The sequence below is a fragment of the Nelumbo nucifera genome, chromosome 3 (assembly GCF_055504915.1).
Source record: "Nelumbo nucifera cultivar China Antique chromosome 3, China Antique-T2T, whole genome shotgun sequence".
Classification (NCBI taxonomy): domain Eukaryota; kingdom Viridiplantae; phylum Streptophyta; class Magnoliopsida; order Proteales; family Nelumbonaceae; genus Nelumbo; species Nelumbo nucifera.
This window is the reverse complement of record NC_142651.1, coordinates 80,738,056-80,758,212: the sequence shown is the minus strand read 5'-3', so window position 1 is coordinate 80,758,212 and position 20,157 is coordinate 80,738,056. Positions and strand designations below refer to the sequence as shown.

At 40.2% G+C, this 20,157-nt stretch overlaps 1 protein-coding gene across 4 annotated transcripts in view; it reads right to left on the bottom strand.

Moving 5' to 3' along the window:
- LOC104590997 (putative ALA-interacting subunit 2) overlaps window positions 1–20,157 on the bottom strand; it is a 55,879-nt gene that overhangs the window by 7,342 nt on the left and 28,380 nt on the right. For all 4 annotated transcript variants that reach the window (XM_088901031.1, XM_088901032.1, XM_088901034.1 and 1 more), the window contains one exon: window positions 2,028–2,098. In XM_088901031.1, the coding sequence (XP_088757157.1) occupies window positions 2,028–2,098 (71 nt within the window). The remainder of the gene's footprint in view (window positions 1–2,027; window positions 2,099–20,157) is intronic.

The window sequence follows — 20,157 nt, the reverse complement described above, 5'->3', positions numbered from 1 at the left end:
TCACAGTAATCTATTTTCAGAGAGCTTTGGCATCTTTAAACCAACTCCATCACAATACCTTGTTTTTTATCCAATTCCATTTTCAGCAAGCTATCTTTTTCAAAAATACCAACCTACTACCACATATACCCCACACAACCAGCCATTTCTGTTTCACTTGTATCATTGTATTTCAGCCCATATAAGAGTTGCCATTCATCTCTACTTTTGACATATCTAGAAAATAATATATATTGTTAAAAATGGACATAAATACCATTGCTAGAATATTAGCAATAGGAGAGACATTCAAGAAAAAAACAAAGTTAAAGTTTAGCCTTCTGAAAGGAACCACTATAGCCAGATCAAATAGGACAATATTTAGAATATTAATGGGTGGACATATTAGGTATATGGCAAGACTATCATACAATGAAAAATCCTGTGAAAGCGACCATAAAGGAACTCGGAGCTCTACTAGCTTACTAAGAACCTTTGACACCAAACAGATCCTACTCTTGATAGGCTATTAGTTTGTTAGCAGATCCAGGGCTTCAGAACACCTTTTGAGTCTTATGCAATCCAATCTAAATTTGCTTTTTCCTTCAATTTTCTAGGAAAACTTCAATGCATCTAGGCAGATTTATAAGAGACTATATGAAAAGTAGTTTTAGACTGCAGATGCATGAAAGGTTGCTTATGTCAGCTATTTCAAGGTCTTCCGAAGCATTATAGCCCTGCCTTCCCTACAAGTATCCTTGTTTCGTTCTCTCCTTTTTTCTATTCTTTCAGTGAGACAGGAGAGTGTTTAAGAAAAGATCCTAACAATTTGGATGACTTCTGACTTTGGGTGTGAGCTCTGATTGGTCCATCTCTACTTAGAGATCTGTTAAGGTTACTTCTACTGGCCCATTTTTGTTCATCATATTCTATTTTTAGAAAGCTTTAGCACTTTTACACCTTATCCCATAACATACCTTGTCTTTCATCTAATTCCATTTTCAGCTGGCTATATTTTTCAAAAATAACAGCCTACTACCAGATGCTGCACACAACCAGCAATTCCTGTCTCACTGAAACCCAAAATCTGGATCCTGATCCAGCCATTCCAACCTTGTCAAACAGTAATTCAGGCGAAGAACAAGAAACAAGGCCTTGTTTACAAGTCTAAATTGAAGTCTGTAGTGTAAAGGAGGATCTGAGCCCTAGTGTTGAGTCTAAAAATTGAGTCCTTGTAATTGCATTTTTAGAAGTATGATGAAATTAAATAGTTCCAGTCATATGAAATTTGTGTGGTGCCAAATGTTCGGACTTTGGAGTGGTTTTTCTTTTCTCTCTCTAAAGTGGAGGTCTTTCTAATTTTTTTCTTCTACATTTCAGATCTGTAACTCTTGTATTTCCCCTTTCATTCCTCTATATCAGATCTGAATTCTTTCTTTACCTACTACATAGAGCCTAGTAGGGGCATCTCTCCTTTCTGTTCTACATCAACCAAAAAGAAGCATTTACATGAAACCTTGACAAAAGTGAATCTATCCATGCTAACACTTTATCATACTTGTCATTACACTAGTTCTAAGTTCTAACATGCTGGTGATGCTCCAAGCTGAAATCAACAGAAGATGCTACAGCTTGTTGCTCTTAGATAAAATGTCATGAAAAAGGACACATCCAATGTTACCAATACTTCGATTTCAAGCTTCTCTTTAATTTTCTTAGTTAATTGTAATTTAGATCAGCTACGTAATTCATTTTTATTTAAGACTCCTCTGATGCAGTGATGTTTAAAGGTTGACATATCAGATACTTATTGGCATCAGTATCATATAAAAAACATTACCTGAATGCACATCCTCGTTTCTCTTAACCTGAAACCTACATTAAGACCTACTTAACCATGTTTCAGAATCCACTCATCAACCCTATTCCCACATACATTGAGAAGGAATAAGATAAGCAGTTTTAAAACTTTGGCTGGTCCAACATCAACTTTGTCATGGGAAGAAACCAAAAACATGGAAACAATCACATGGAAAATGAATAGTCACCTTCGGTGATTTTGGTAGTAGTTGTCAAGTTGATAGTAGATATAGATTGGAGCTTCCATACGTTTATGCACCTGGAAAGCAAGTATTGTTTGCAGGACGCATTAAAGTTAACAACAAAAAAGTCAGAGGTTTCAAAACAAGAGATCCACTGTCAAAGTACTAACATAGACCTATTCAATTAGTCTAATAGATAACTCACAGGAAACATAAACACATAAGGAAATATGGAATAATGCTACTTTATCAAAATGATTGTAGGCTAATCACCAGTTACCACATGGAATTCATTGGTTGCAGGATCAATGGCATCATAACCTATGTATGATACTCATGAGGACCATATTCATCAATATTGTGAAAGCTGGACCAACAGACCCAGGAACCAAAACCGAAATGATTAAAAGCAGAAAACCACTTGAACCAGGTAAATACAATAAAGTGTCTTAAGACAATACATATTATGCAATAGGAAGAGCAAAGCTTTTTAAAAAAAAAGAGGTTATTGCCAGCCACTAGATGCTGTATGTTTATTTCCCTGAAATAGAGAGAGATGCTGCTGTTGTAACCACCATAGCCAACTACCATAGACATACACAAGGTTAAAAATTTTGACACAATATGCCCCGTATCATGCATGTCATATCATATTGGCAGGTAGTTGATATGCTTTCAAGGATTTTCCCAAAATTTTGGTTTTTAAATGTTAAACAGCCTTTAAACCAACCCCCTGGCATATTTAAAAAAAAAAAAAAACTAAAAGAAAATATACATGCGCAAGGTTCAAAGTGTCAATACATCCTTGTGGCATATCGGGGTGTATTGATACTTTGAACCTTGAGTATACATCCATGATTGTAATAGAAACACAGAAGAGTCATCATCAGTGTTCCTGCTGCCATTGCAACCATACACAGTTACAGCCATATGCACATGTATGCATAATTAGGGGGGTACCTTCCTTTATCTTCTTTTTTCACACCATAAAAGATAAGTTGTGGCTGAAAGGAAGAAATTTCACCTATTAACAATGTTGCAAGGAAACCTATTATGTGTTTCAGATTAGTAAAAGCATTCATCGATTTTTTTTAAGTTACCATACTACCTAAAGATGGAAATGCAAGGGGCAAGAGTTACTGACGTTGGACTGGCTATTATATTACTAACTGATGTAGGACCAACTACTCATCATCATCCAAGCCTTATCCCAACTACGTGGGGTTGGCTACATGAATCCTGTTTCGCCATTCTGTTCTGTTTAACTATTAGCACTCAAATCATTTCTTATATGATTATTTTGATACCAAATTTATGTAAGACTGGTGTTACCCAAGGTTGGACTGTTAAAAGTTTGAGGGAAAACTGAAAAAGAAATTATGTTTTGAGAGTTAGTCCAAGGTTTGGGATTATGGAGTTTAGCGCAGGTCTAGGATAGGTTGATGAGAGTTAAATTAGGGCTAGAGTTCAAGGAGTACTAAAAAAAGGTGTTAATGGCGGCCTTTAGCATGAATAGAGACAAGACCTTGGGCCAAAATGGATTTTTTATAGTAAAAATAAAATTTCACTAAAAAGGAAAAAATGATGCAACCAAGCCAGGAGTTAAGGCAACACCTCCAGTCAAACTAAAATATTAGAATTAGCCTGAAGACAATTCGCATAAGTTATCCAAATTACAAATTTGAAACCCCAAACTTCCCCAAGATTGAATCTAGCTTTAACTCTTGCAACAGTTGTTGGAAGGGTTAGGATCCATCATATGGATGACCGAACCATGCTAGATGGCTGGGCAAATTTTCAAAAATTTCCCAATCCTTCTAGGAATCGAATTCCCTATGTTTTGAAAAACTGCATTTTTCAGGATCGGTCTTGTACTGAATCAGACCATATTTGAAACCAAACAAAGAGGGAGATTTATACCTGATATGGATACCACAAACGTAGATCCCAAGGTGGAAGTTCACGCTCAAATCAGTCCTAAAACCAGCCTCCACTGAAGATGGCGCAGTGTATAGGTGAAGCTGATTTAGCAACACAGTTTTTAGCAAAATTGCAACCCAATTGCTTGGATCGAACTGGGGAAGGTGAGCCCGAAATTCCTCTGAATTTTTCGTGCAAAAATCAGAAGAAAACTTATCTATATCAGTCCTTGAAAGCCTAGGTCGTGATAGGGTTTCTTGGAAGACAAAAGAGAAGAAGAGAGAAGAGAGAACAAGAAAGAGTGGTGTTCTAGTCTGGTTCGCCCTCTTCTTCTTTTATCTCTTTATGGAGCAGTTCTCCTAATCAAATTAAGATGTTATCCAAATCTAATTAGGATCTAGACTCTATTAAGAGATAAGCCTTATCCTCTTAAGAGGATGGTTAATCCATACCCATTTCCAAACCCATATTCGACCTAGAGCACATGACAACTTTGTCATGTGATAACTTACTTAATCTTATTAATTATGGGCCTTAGGCCCACTTTCATCAAAGGCTCATGACCCAAGATGTTGCATGGCCAACTTAGGCCTGATTTATATGGCGTGGGACCCCACAATAACCTCACATAAGTCCACATGGGTTTGGTCGAGCCTCTGTGAAAAGGCTTGGCCAACTTCACTGCTAAACATAGTGAGCCCGGCACAACATTTACACAAATGATTCTTGAATTCAGCCATCCTATGAAGACCCAAGGATAATGGACTTAAGTAAGATAAAGACCATCAGATAATCAGCCCTTAATGGTCTCTTACACTTAACCTCTCGGCCCATAATGATCACAACACTGCCCGATAGGGAAGGACCTCTCCCCTGGCTACAAGGTACAGTGTCACACTCTCTGTTCGGATGGATCCCGAGAATTAAAACCTTTTTGCAAAAATTTTTCATAAAACATTAATATATATATATACATCATATAAATATATTTTGCAAAACCAAATCTCAAACACAGTTGAAATCCACTACCGACAGTTTAGGTTTCCATCAGAGAGAGTGTAAGCCCTATCATTTACTTTGTCTGACAAAGGGGCCGATCCTATCACTATGATCACCCACTCAAATGAATTCTTAGACTACCCCAACATACCCAGGTTTTGACCCTCAATGGATTTCACTGATTGGAATATCAAAGATAGCCCAATCCAACACCAAGTGCAGTACCATAACCAAGTCTAGGGGTTATGTGTAACTTTCTAGTTTTGCCCATCAGTCTCCAAGGTCCAAGGCATAATTGGAAATGGTCCGAGTTCAATTCCATCCAAACACACACTGCATGTGCTTTAGGTCTAACCCTAGCAGCTAAGACAAGCTGCCCCAACTTCTTTGGCAGCACATCAGTGTCACCCTTGGCAAGATAAACTCCCGAAGTCTTTCCAATGGTTGAAAACATTCTAAACTAACATGAGTCTCATAAGTGTCCAGTTTAAGGGGTAATTTCACAGAAACATACCGATATCAACATGAAACAATAATGTACTTTTATTCATTTACAATAAATGTATCTGTACATCAATCTGATTGGAGCTAAGAGCATACACTGTCTAACAGCAGCACCATGTCTGGGTTGTGTTTTCTCAACATGTTCCTTACTAACAGTTTTCTTATTTCTTCTCTCAGTACCCTTACATTCCATGATACCAGCTTCATCTTTTACTTTCAGCCTTCTCCCCCTTCCCTGTTAACTCTTCAGCAACCTTCCTTTACTCTTCATTGACAATTTCTTCTTCCTTCCCTTCTCCTTCCTCCCATACCTCACCCCCTTCCGCAACTGCTTTCTTTTTGTGATATTCTTCCCTTCTACGTTTTTCATAGTGTTCAATTGCCTTCCTCACCACCCCTACCCCCCCCCCCCCCCTAGAAAGAAAAAGGACAAGAGACTTCCCAATTGACCCTTGTCTGCCCACTAGCCAATCAATACCCACCTTCCCCTTCTCAGTGTTATCTTCCTCTGTAACCACTTCAACTTCGACCCCCACTGTCTCCTCTCCCCCCTCCCTTGTTTCCATTCAGCTTTCTCAATGTTATCTTCCCCTATAACTTCTTTAGCTTTGAGCCCCACTATCTCCTCTCTTCTTTCAACCCCAACCCATATAGCTCCTTGTACCACCATCCTTTTCTTTTTATTGTAAACCCTGTGTTGATCTTCCCCAAATCTTCTTCCCCCCTCATCTACACCATCATACCCAGGTCCCCTCTTATCTCCCTCCCTATCAAAGACTCCCAAACCAGTTGGAAGGTGGAGAAGATGGAGAGAATAGAGAACTCGAGCTTACTGCTTACCTTACTATTCAATTGAGCAATAACTTCCAAAGTTTTCACTCCTATGATTTGTTTGTCATGCTCTCCACCAACCTTTCAGGTATCCCCTGCCTCCCGATCATTGTGTTTCCTTCAAGATGTCCTTCTTCCCCTTGACCTCTCTTCTCATCTTCGGCTATATTGTTAATTGATTGACCCTTAGTCAAAAAATACTCTATGTGGTGAGATCCACTCCTGATTTTTGTCCTTGCTTTGATCATGCCATGACAACACTTCTTCCCCAACCTTTATGTTTTGTAGGTTGTCATAACTCTTCCAGTCAACATGATTTAGATGGAGAATCCCTTATCTTCCCTCCTTCTGTAACCACTATTTTCCTACCATTTTCATACTTCATAACAACCTAGACCAAAATGGATTTTCAATGGTGTTTTCCTAGGAAGCATAGAATGTAATAAATGATGATCTGATGGAAGTGTTTGAGGAATATTATGAGAGAGGAATTATCAACATGGGAGCTAATGCCACTTTTATTGCTCTCATCTACAAGAAGAACAAGGCATCCACCCAAAGGCTTTCAAAACAATTAGTCTTGTGGGGAAACCCTACAATCATGCTTCTCTCATTAGACTCTCGGAATCAAGGGACATTTGTGCAAGATGGACAAATTGTCAATCAGATTCTTATAGCAAATGAATGTGTTGAAATGAGAGAATCTAGAAGAAAATGTTGGGTTTGTAAGTAGAATTTAGAGAAAGCCTATGATAAATGATGGGCAGAAAGCCTATGATAAATGATGGGCAGTTCCTAGAGGAGGTGTTAAAGAGAAGTGGCTTTGTAGAGAGGTGGAGGAAGTGGATTAGGGGATGTTTGAGATCATGTTACTATTCCATTTTAGTAAACAACATGATTAAGGATTTCTTTCTTACTAGAAGAGACCTTAGGCAAGGTGATCCTATTTCCCTATATTCTTGTTAACTTTGGTAGCAGATGTCTTGAACCATCTCATCTCTAGAATGGATGATAGGGCCTCCTTCGAGGATTTAGGGTGGGACAAGAAGAGTTGGTTGTTGCCCATCTACAATTGGCAAATGACATCATAATTTTCTATGAGGACAAGAGGGAGACTGCAATAAGGAATCTCAAGTTATTAATCCAATGCTTTGAAAGAATGTCAAACTTGAATGTAAATCTAGGAAAAAGTTTCCTAGTGGGGGATACTTGAGTAGGGATGAGGTAAGATACGCCAAGGGTTTGGTTGATCAGCATCTTCATGGAAATTAACCTATCCAAGGTTACCCCTGGGAATAAGCATTAAATCCTTTACTTTGGAACCCCATAGTGAATAGGTTCAGCAAAAAGCCTGCTTTACAGAAAAGAAATTATATTTATTTGAGTGGAAGAATTACTCTTATCAAGTCTATACTTGCAAATCTTCTTGTGTACTTTCTCTTTGTCTTTAAGATTTTGGTAAAGGTGGCAAGGAGATTGGATATTTTTATGAGAGATTTTCTATGGTACCAGGAGAGACCAGGAGGTGTCATCTTGTCAAATGGGAGGCAGTGTGCAAGAAGAAAAAGGACGGGGGCTGCAGTATAGGTGACTCCAGAACTGTGACAGGGTGGATGAAGCCTGCAAAAAATATTATTATTATTATTATTATTATTATTATTAGGGTGGTAAATTGGCTTAAAGTCATTATTTAAGGATTTTCAGTGGATAGCATAGTAAGAGGTTGGAGACAGATTGCTGACTTGTCATCCTCAGAATAGCCAATAACTTGCCTGTTGACTCCTCCCCACCCTCAAATTGGTAAAAATCAACTTTGATGGATGCGGTCTTGACAATCCAGGTCCATCAGGAGTGGAAGGAGTCAAAAGAGATCATGAGGGTCTTAAGCAGAACTCTTGGTGTTGTTACAAGGTATAAGGATTAGCAGATCGCTCAACATCACAAATCTGCTAGTGGAAGGTGACTCCAGAACTGCGACAGGGTGGCTGAAGCAAGATAAGCTAGGTTTTTGGTGGTTCAGACAAGATATGAGGGAGATAAGGAAACTCTCAAGGGATATAAATGCAAGATTAATATGGACACAGATCAGAAAATGAATTGGGGATATGAATGCAAGATTAACAGGGAACAAATGTATTGGGGAACAATTTAAATGTTCTAATTATTTCTTTTGTGATTAATGAAGTTTTCAGTTATCCATCAAAGAAAAAAAATGGCAGTGGGATTCCTGCAGGTAATGAGAAGCTCAGAAAACTAAGTCCACTTTTTTGAAATCCGGAATCCCACATAGTAATGCCAATAAAAATCATAATGGGAGACCCAAAGTAATCAGAAAATGACTTGGAAGCTATAAGGTATCATACCTTGTAACCTTGGGGATTTTTTTTTTATCAGCAACACAGAAAAGATTCATTAATTTAAAAAGTCATGTACAACAAGAAGTTGTGGGCGGACTAGCAGTGCATACTAGATACATCATTGCCACAAACAATCCCAGTGTCAATCCCTTTAATTAAAACACAGCCCAAAGGGTAACCCAACAGAAACCCCCGCTAATTAAAACATAGCCCAAAACATAGATTGTCTTTGAACTCCTTGTTTAGCTAGTCCATCAGCCATGCTATTAGCTGATCTTCTAATCCACCTTATTTGAATCAACATGTCTTTAGAAGCTTGTTTGAAGAGCCTGAGCTCATTCCTTAGTTTCCAACTAATTCCATCCCCAGTCTTCAACCAGTTCACCACAGTTTGAGTCCCCTTCAACAATCAGCCTCTCAATCCCCATTTCTTTAGCTTTCTCAACTCCAAACACTGCAGCCTTCATTTCAGAAGTCACCACATCATCATGCTGAATAGGACCTGAGAACAATGGCAACCAAGTTTTCATTCTCATCCCTAATCAGCCCACCAATGCCCGCTGGCCCCAGATTTCCCAAACAGCTACCATCAAAATTTAGTTTCTTCCACCCAGCATCCAGAGGGGACCAGGATTCAATTACAGTAGATTTTCTAGATGCAGTGTTTAAGATTGCTCCCCATGATCTGAAAAACTCGTCTATCTTAAAAATCAGCAAACAATTTTAGTGTTTTCACCCAATGCGCCACCCTAAGAGTTATACTTCAATCACAGTTTCTTTACTCCTCTCTTTGTCATCAAATATCCTCAGATTTCTTTCTTCCCAAATTGTCCAAGCAATTGCTGCCCCAATGCATCTTCCCATGATTCTGCCTCTCCTTTTAGAGCACCTGAATAAGTGAGAGCTTAAGAGGGATTCCAGATTAGTAGGAGGAGTCCAGCTGCAACCAAACAGATTACGAAATAGCAAAGAAGTAAAAATGACCAAAAGACTTAGAGAGAAGTTTTTTTTTTCTAGAAAAAGATTTGTGGATGCTGAGAATTGAAGGGAATTGAGAGGAAACTTACCTGGGATTATACTCAATCTTAGTTGGATGGCTGAGTTTAAAACCTTGAAAGAAGACAAGAGAAGAGAGAGAAAGAAGAGAAGCCTAGGAATCAGTCCTAGGGTTCCTAGAATCACTCTAGGGCCTTAGAAGCCAATCATCACAAGTCGCACAAGCAAAAAATAAGTGTTAGTGGGCTTATTTATCATTCCTTGTCCTAGTTCTATTGTCTGTTATGGGCCTTTAGTTATTGGGCCTAAGCTGGTTTTTTGGTTTTTATTTGTACTGTCTAGGTGTCCCATCACTAATCAGGGGCATTCTAGTATTTTACTGTAATTTCATATGGTTAATACAAAATATTAGCTTCTAGGGCCGGCTGAGATTGATTTGCCACCCATTCACTGATCTCTTCTCTTCTCTTCTCTTCTCTTCTCTTCTCCTACTTCTGCACTTCAGCAAACATGGTATCATAGCACCAATCGGCCTGACTGATTATATCCAGTTTCTTCTTCATTTCTACTCTCTTCTATTCCTCTTTTTCTCTCCTTGTATTGGCTACTCTAAAGAAACCCTAGGACAGATCGTTGATCACAAAAAGATGTGTCTAGGGTTTCTCTTTGGGTGTAGGGACCAAAGAGAGGTTCACCAGCCCATTTATGCCCTGCTAGTGTTCTGCAGCAGTCAGTAGCCATTCAGCTACTAGACAGATCTATGTAGAACAGATCTAGGAAGGAGGACTGAGTGGACAGTCCTAGTTGTTGCCTGGGAGTTAGAACAGATCGCAGGAAGTGTTCTCAGCCCAGATTTGACTTCCAGAAGTGTTGGAGTTGTCTACAGAAGCACTTCTCAGTTCAGAAAAGATAAAGCAGCTTCTAAGTTACAGATTTGAGTGCAGAGGTTGCTTTCAGGTCAGTGGAATTTTTTTTCCAGTTGTAAAGCCTCTTCTAACATCCATTGGGTGTGGGAAGGACCAAAGAATTACAGAAGATTGATCTCAGCAGGGTAATGACTGTTTTTTCCAGTCCAGTATCAGTTCCAGCAGGTCTGAACCTTGTTTTTTCAGTCCAGTATTAATTCCAGCAGTTCCAGCAGGTCTGAAACCTGTCTTTCTCTTTGAGATTACAGCTATAGATTTCTGTTAGAAGTAGAATATGTCCACAAAATCAGGAGAAGTGTCCTCTAAGGACAAAAGGACCGGTGGGAGTTCCTCAAACCTTGAAAACCCAAATCTGCACAATCTGCAAATCACCAGTGTGTTGTTAGACGAATACAACTTCAGAGAATTATCTGTTTCAGCCAAACTTTTTATTACTTCCCAAGAACTTATGGGCTATATAGATGGACAAAAGAAAGAACCTAAAGTAGATGATGCTGAATACTCAACTTGGTGCAAGGAGAATGCAACTGTTATGTCCTAGCTGCTTGCTTCAACAACTCCAAGGGTAACAAGGACTGTTCAGCACTTCCCTACAGCCTCTACGATTTGAGAGAAGGTGTCTAAGACCTACGGACAGTGGAAGAACAATGCAAGAATATATAGACTACTAGTTCCCACACATCACTTGATTTCACAGCTGATGAGGTAGAAATCCTTAGCCCAGTCATGGCTCAGCTGAGGAACAATTCCCTTGCATCCACCTCTCTTGCCAAATCAGGTACTGTCTCTGCTCACAGTGTGATTGGTCCTATAGTATCTAACTCTTGGATTATTGATTCTGATGCTACTGACCATATGACACACACATCACTTGATTTCACAGCTGATGAGGTAGAAATCCTTAGCCGAGTCATGGCTCAGCTGAGGAACAACTCCCTTGCATCCACCTCTCTTGCCAAATCAGGTACTATCTCTGCTCACAGTGTGATTGGTCCTATAATATCTAACTCTTGGATTATTGATTCCAGTGCTACTGACCATATAACACACATGTCTTCCTTATTTTCTTCTTATCATTTGATGTCTGGCCAAGATAAGATGAGAGTTGCTGATGGTTCCCTCTCCACCATCTCTAGAAAGGGGGAGGTTAACCCAGGCAAGGAACTCTCTCTTAAATCTGTTCTGCATGTTCCCAATCTTGCTTTAAACTTATTATCTGTTTCTAAGCTTACAAAAAATTTAAACTGTAGAATAACATTCTTTCCTACTCATTGTATCTTTTAGGACATTGACGAAGAGAATGATTGGGAGCGGTCATGAGTCTGGAGGTCTCTATTATTTTGATGCAGACATCAGTTTAGCTTTACAATCATCTGCTTTTAGTAGTCGGGATAATGAGGAGTCAGTAGCATTTGTGGCATGCTAGGCTAGGTCATTTATCTTTTTCTTTGATGCAAGGATTGTTTCCTGAGTTGTTCAAGTGTATTTCGAGTCAGAGTTTGGTCTGTGAAGTGTATTAGTTATCAAAACAATGTAGAACTCTTTATCCAATTTCTAGTACTGAAAATCAAGCTCCTTTTGATTTAGTTCATTCTGATGTGTGGAGCCCTTCACCTCTTGTTTCTATAGATGGTTTTCGTTATTTTATCAACTTTATTGATCATTATTCACGATGCACATGGATCTACTTGTTAAAAGGGCGTGATGAAGTACCATGGATAACCATAGCATTTTGTAAAATGATTGAAACTCAGCTTGGCAAGAAAACTAAGCAATTTCACTCAGACAATGCTGTTGAGTACTTTGAAAGCTCCTTGAATCTATTCATGGAGGATGTTAGTATTTTGCATCAATCATCTTGTACTAGTACCCCTCAACAGAGCGGGGTTGCTAAGCGCAAGAATAGACACTTGTTGAAGACACCCCGAGCTCTACTGTTTCAGCACAAGGTTCCCAAGAACTATTGGTCTCAAGCAGTTCTTACAGCATCATATCTAATAAATAGAATGCCATCTAGAGTGTTGGGTATGAGAACTCCATTTTTTGTCCTTTGTCCTAATCTCCTAGATTTCCTTCTTCCACCTAGAGTCTTCTGTTGTGTGTGCTTCATCCATGTCAAGGATCCTAAGAAGACAAAGTTGGATCCTAGGGCTACAAGGGGGGTCTACTTAGGGTACTCTCCCACACAAAAAGGTTACAAGTGCTTTGACCCAGTTACCAAGAAAAAGTATGTTACCAAGGATGTGGTGTTTTTCGAGTCTTAGCCTTATTTTCAGTCTTTCCAAGAATCCTCTTCAAGGGGAGACTAGTAGGATGGAAGAGTATTCCTCTCTTTCCTTCTTTATGCCACTTTCAACTTCAGGTCTTCCATCTTCTCCTGATCCTTCCAGTTTTAGTTGTCCAGGTGAATCTAGTGAGACTCCTACTGAATCGGTTACTACTCCCAATGTTGAGGATGTGACTAATGCCATTAATAGACAACAGAAAGATATGAGAATTGTCTACATTGTTAAACAGTTTTGTATGCCCTTAGCTTCAATCAGAATGATGTACATTATGAGTTTATTGTAAATGAATAAAAGTACATATTTGATTCGTGTTCCCTTGGTATGTTTCGGTGTAATACCCTTAAACTGGACACTTAATGAGACTCATGTTAGTTTAGAATGCTCACAGCCAGTGGGTCGGTCTGGGGATACCTATCCTGATAAGGCTGACACTGATGTGCCACCAAGTCGGTTGGGGTGGCCTGTCTTAGCTGCCAGGGTGAGGCCCTAGGCACATGCAGTGTAGGATTAATTGAATCTTTGAACTGGACCAGACTTCCAGTATTGCCCTAGACCTTGGAGATTAATGGGCAAAACTGGAAAGTTACACCCAACCCCTAGACTCGATTATGATACTGCACTAAGTGTCGGATTGGGCTGACTTTGATATACCAATCAGTGAGATCCATGCGGGGGTCAAAACCTGGGTATGTTGGGATAGTCTGAGAATTCATCTGAGTGGGTGATCATAGTGACAAGATCAGCCCCTTTGTCGGACAAAGGTAATGATCGGGGATGCACTCTCACTGATGGAAACCAAGACTACCGGCAGCCGATTTCAATAGTTGAGATTTGTTTTGCAAAGTATATTTTATATGAGATATAAAAGTATATATATATAATGGTTTCTAAAATATTTGCAAAAGGTTTTAATTCCCGGGATCCATATAAGCAGAGTGCAACACTGTTCCTTGCAGCCGAGGGAGAGGTCCTCTCTTGTCGGGGGCAGTGTATGATCATTATGGGCTGAGAGGTTGAGTATATGACCATTGAGGATAATACTTGACTTGCATCTGCCCACAGTCCCTAGGTGTTACAAGGTGGCTTGGCCCAGGGACCACTTAGGGTAAGTGTTGGGCCCATAGAGCCCATTTGATGGGTTTCAGGGGGTGCACTGTACATAACAGTGTATTCGGCCAGGCCTTGTAACAAAGGCTGGGCCGAACCCATGTGGCTAATGTGTAGATCAATGCTTGAGTCCCACGCCATACAAGGAAGCCCAACTGGGCAGCAGATAGGAAGACTAAGTGAGCACATAACCTTAATAGGCCTTAAGCCCATTTCAAACTGGGCTAATTTAATGAGTTAAATATGGGGCGAATTCTAAGATGGATTAGCAGATAGGATACTCAGAGAGTCCAGATCTGAATGTGATTCAGATCTAGAAACCTCCTAATGAGATTAGGAGAAGGCTGATCTAATCTGCAGATAAGATAAGGGTTTATCCTTATCACCTAAAGGGAGGTCTGATCCAAATATGATTTGGGTCAGCAACTCCTAATTGGATTAGGAGTTGATCCTTTAGGGTTACAAAAGAAGGAAGGGGCGGCAGCCTTTAGAAGATACATACTCGCATCCTCTTCAGAGCTGAAATCACAGAAGAAAGAACAAAGCAACCCTGTAGAATTCTTTCTTGCCGCCTCCTTCTTGCCGCCTACCTTGCCAGTTCGATCTCCAAATCAGTGGGGAAGTCAAGATTTGATCTTGATATCAGTTTCTTGTGAAGGGACTGATAGGAAGTTGTGCTCACGTGCCATCCTACTGTTTCTTGCGAAGGAATAGGTTCTTGGAGAAGAACACTACTGATTCTGCTCCATCCTACACTGCGCCATCTTCAGTGGGAGCAGTCTTTGGATCCTTCCTTGGGCGTGAACACCTCCATTGGGAGATATTACTTCTCCGTATCAGGTATAATTCTCCCCTACTGCTTTTGTTCAGATCTGGTTCAGTTTATGGTTCAAGATTGATCCTTGAAAATATGATTTTCTAAATAGGGAATTCAAATTCCCAGTTGAAAGGGAGAGAAATTTTTTTGAAATTCGCCCACCTTATTCCGCAAGATTTGGGCGTCCATACGATGGATCTCTCATCCCTTCAGTGGTATCAGAGCCATGTTTCAAATCTTGAACCAATTTGTTTCAGATCTGAACCTGCGCAAATGGGCAGAAGGTGTTCTACCCGATTTGCACAGATAAAGGTTTTGGGAAATTTGTTCCCAAAATTATGGGCGAATGATCAGAAATTAACTTTTATAGAAATCTGATTATTATTTAGAATTGTTCTTTATAATTTTCTTGATTTATGGGATGTTCGTACAAGAAGATATCGAATTCTTGATTTGTGCAGGGAACCTGCGATTTTGCAGTTTATGGATTACTTTATTACATTTGGTCTGTAAAATAATTTTTTTTATTTTTTAGACTGAATGTATAGGTATTCGATCTGATGTAAATATTAATAGAAATTAGGATTTCTATCTATTTTATTCGATCTGATGTAATTATTCGATCTATTTATTTTATTTTATTAGGATTTCTTTTTATTTTGCAATCTGCGATTTGCAGTTTATGAAACTGCAATCTGTGATCTAACCTCTGTTTTGCAGGATGGAGTGTGAGAACAGCCCTATGAGACTGATTATTATTTTTCTTTTATCAGTATTTAATTTCAGATTATTTTCTTGAATTAAAGATTTAATCAAAGATCAAACCCTAGACCCATTCGAACAAAGATTGGTTCAAATTGTTTGGACCGAATCTAGGGTTCGATCAAGGCTGAAAGTCAGCCCTAATTTTCCCACTAGTGGGCCTGAGGCTTGATAATTAATTAAATAGTTAATTCAGCCCAACCTGTAAGGGCCCAGTTTTAAATAGTTAAAACTGCTAAAAGCCCACTTAACACATAAAGCTATATGGGCCGAAACCAATCAACCCTAATTCAGCCCATATACCTAGATAATATTAATGGTTAATATTATGGATTCAAAATGGGCTTCAAATGGGCTTTATAGATAGTTAATTGATGGGATCAATTTTATCTTTGCATGTGATGTATGGATGTGTGATGTGCTACGTACATGGGCCATAAGTGCTTGGCCCATGCTCAATCGACAGTTGCTCTTGCGCACACCATGGCTGAATGCACATCATTGCCATGGTGTCCCTTTTGGTCATTGGATGACCTCCCTCAGTGGTGGGCCCCACACCTCATGGAGAGGTTGCGTGCGGGACCCTAGCCGATTTGGGCGCACCGAAATCTGACTTTATGAAAGTTAGTGGGAGCCACTTGGGTTTGACCTAGATCAAACTAGGGCGTAATTTACTGTTCCCTCCAGCTAATATGAGTGCATGTGATAGGGAGATTCATATGATGAACTCTCTAAAGGCCTTCCATCATTAGCATGAGGATGGGTCCTTCAGTAATGAGGAAACGCACCAGAAAATGGGCTATTCATTTGCTGTTGGGCTTGTCTGAATGTTTCATAAGATAATAGGGGCGTCATAGACCGATGTGGGAGGGGCTTCACCAGAAAATGGGAACTCTCTCACGGTACCTTGGCGTTCACGAATATGATGGGTAAGCACTCACTAGACAGAAAGGTTTACCTGAAAATGGCTCTGAACCTTGTCTGACAGAGGCCAAAGGAAAAACTCATATGATGAGTGGATATGATCCTTCACAGAAAGGTGGTGGGGTTTTGCAGCTGAAACAGTTGGCTCCATGCACCTTATGTGATTTCCCAACATTTCCAAAGACAACTTGTAGTCTCCGTCACTGAGAAGGGAAGGAAATCTCAGAGATGAATAAATGGGAATGGAACGTAGATTAAAATCCATATCTATGTAATGAACATGAATCAAATTAGGTTGTGGACTGATGTTTGCTCTTTTATCAGAAAATGGCAAACGGACAATTTGCAAAGCTGCTTGATGACAACAAGCTGAAGGGCCCAAACTATGCCGACTGGAACAAGAACCTTATATTGGTCTTAACCTCTGAGAAATTGGACAAAGTAGTCAAGAATCCTGCCCCGGATCGTCCGGGAGATGGGGCTTCTGAGGCCCGGAGAAGAGAAAACCAAGAATGGGAGGAGAAAAACTCCCTTGCCCGCTGCTATATCATTGTCTCCTTTGACAACCCAATTCAGAGGCAATTCGATTAGATCGAACTTGCTAAGGACGTATTGGACAGTCTCAAGGCAATGTACGAAGAGCAGAATCGTTCTACTCAGCAGAAGGTCTTGAAACAATTCATGACCGCGCAGATGTCCAAGGGCCAACAAGTTCACAACCATTGTCTCCGGATGATGGGTTATATCAACGAACTGGAGGTTCTTGGATCCGGGCTGGATCTGGTAACACAGATCGATGCTATTCTCAACTCTCTACCTCCATCCTTTAATCCATTCATCATGAATTACAACATGAACAAGCTGAACGTCAGCTTGCAGGAACTCAGCAATATGTTGCAGAGGGCCGAAGAATTGATTAAAAAGGATGAGCCCACTGCCATGCTTGTTGAAACTGGCAAATCGGGCAAGAAAAGGAAGGCAAAGAGAAAGCCCCAGAAGAAGGCTGCCAAACCCAAGAAGCAGAGGAAGAATAAGGCATCGGATGCTTGTCACTTCTGCAAGAAGACCGGCCACTAGAAAAGGAACTGTCCTGCCTACTTGGAACCCAAGAAAGGTAATCTCGAAACTTGTGTTATAGAAACCAACTTATTGGTAGTTTCTGCGTCCTGGTGTATTGACTCCGGGGCTTCAACTCATGCGTGTAACTCACTGCAGGGGTTCAACGTAAGCAGAAGGCTGAGTGAAGGAGAAGTCACGCTCTACTTGGGGACTACTGCAACTGTTGCAACCGCGGCCATAGGAACCGTGGAGTTAATTTTTAGAGGAGTTATTGTACTGAAAGATTGTCTTTATGTGCAAAATTTAAGGAGAATTTTGATTTCTGTCTCAAAACTGTGCAGATGGTTATTCTGTCTTCTTTACTAATACGATTACTATTAAAAGAAATAACAGATTCATCGCATACGGGGAGCTAGAGAACGGTCTCTATGTTCTACATCCTTCTCTAGAAACTAACATAACCGAAACTACGTCGACTGAAATCCCCAAGAAGAGAGTCTATGATACAGTTAATCCCACGTGTCTGTTGTTAGACAGTTTTGTATGCCCTTAGCTTCAATCATTTTGATGTACTTTTGTTATTTAGTGGAAATAAATAAAGTGCATGTTTGATTCATGTTGTTTGGTTTAATTCTGTGTAAAACCCTAAAACTGGACATTTGTAGAGACTCATGTTAGTTTTAAATGTTCACAGCCGTTGGATAAGTCTGGGGAGATTTATCCTGCCAAGGCTGATACTGGTGTGCCACCAAGTGTTGGGATGGCCTGTCTCAGCCATCAGGGTAAGACCCGAGGCACATACAGCATGGGATTACTTGAATCCTTGAACCGGACCAGATTTCCAGTCTTGCCCTGGACCTTGGAGATAGATGGGCAAAACTGGAAAGTTACACCTGACCCCTAGACTCGATTATGACACTTCACTAGGTGCTGGATCAGCCTGCCTTTGATATGCCAATCAGTGAGATCCTTAGTGGGGATCAAAACCTGGGTATGTTGGGGCAGTTTGAAAATTCATCTGAGTGGGTGGTCATAGTGACAGAATCAGCCACTTTGTCGGACAAAGGGTAATGATCGGGAATGCACTCTCTCTAATGGAAACCAAACTGCCGGCAGTTGATTTCAATCGTTGGAATTTTGTTTTTGCAAAAATTAATATATTTACATATATATGTACGGTTTCAAAATGTTTGCAAATGGTTTTAATTCCCGGGATCCATGTGAGAGGAGAGTGCGGCACTGTTCCTTGCAGCCGAGGGAGAGGTCCTCTCTTGTCGGGCAGTGCTTGATCATTAAGGGCTGAGAGGTTAAGTGTAAGACCATTTAAGATAATACCTGATGGGCTAATCTTGCACCTGCCCACAGTCCTTGGGTTTTTATAAGATGGCTTGGCCCAGGGACCACTTAATGTAAGTGTTGGGCCCATAGGGTCCATATGATGGACTCAAGGGGTTCATTGAGTTTTTCAGTGAATTCGGCTGGGCCTTGTATTAAAGGCTGGGCCGAACCCATGTGGCTGGTGTGTAGATCAATGCTTGGGTCCCACGCCATACAAAGAATCCCAACTGGGCAGCAGATTGGAAACTAATTAAACACTGAATACTTAATGGGCCAAAAGCCCATTTCGAGGTGGGCTGATATGATCACCCATCCATGGGGCGAATTTGAGATTGAAGTTAGCAAAAAGGATTGGGCTCTCAGCCTTATCCACTCTTAGAGACCAAATTCAAATCAGATTTGAATCTGGTAACCTCCTGATAAGAACAGGAGTAAGCTAACTCTATCTGGGAAAGGGATTAAGATTATCCCCTATCCAAATACTGATTTGGATTGGGATAACTCCTAATTAGGAGATTTCTTAATCAAGAAGAAAGGAGGAGATTTCGAATGTACCAAGAGGGAGAGAAATCAGATTTCGATCCAAGGGGTTTTGGTAAGCAAGAAGGGTTCCTGCGATTTGAGATTAGATCTCATACTCTCCAGAAAAAAAAACAGTTCAGCCTTTTCGTTTCTGGAAATCTCCTCCTGCCGCCGCCATCTGCATTATTGCAAGATTTGATCTTTGCAGAAAAGAAAGTCAAGAAACCAGTTCTTGACATCAGTCTTGCAAGAAAGACTGAAAGAATTCAGTGTTTAGTACATCCAGGGGATTCTTGTGAAGGATCCAGTGTGTAGGACGCACCCTGCTGGTTCTGTTCCATCCACAGCTGTGTCATCTTCAGCAGGGACAGATCTTGGAGCATTCTTCGGGCGTGAACACCAACTTTGGGAGATACTGCTTCTCCGGATTAGGTATAATCCTCCCATTTATCTTTTGGTACAGATCTGGTTTGATTAGGGTTCAAGTAAATCCTTGAATATTGTATTCTAAATTCAGGGAATATGATTCCCAGTTGGGAGAAGGTAGGAAATTTTTGAAATTCGCCCCACCCATTCCGCAACCTTTATGGCGTCCATCAGATGGATCCTACCATTCTTTCAGTGGTATCAGAGCCACAGGTTCAAATCTTGAACCAAAAGAAAATCAGATCTGACCCTGCGCAGATGGATAGAAGGTGTTCTTTCAAGATTTGCGCAGATTGTTTTCTTTTTTTTTTTCAAGAAACTGTTTCTTGTTAAGGGCGATTGATCTGAAATTAATTTCTA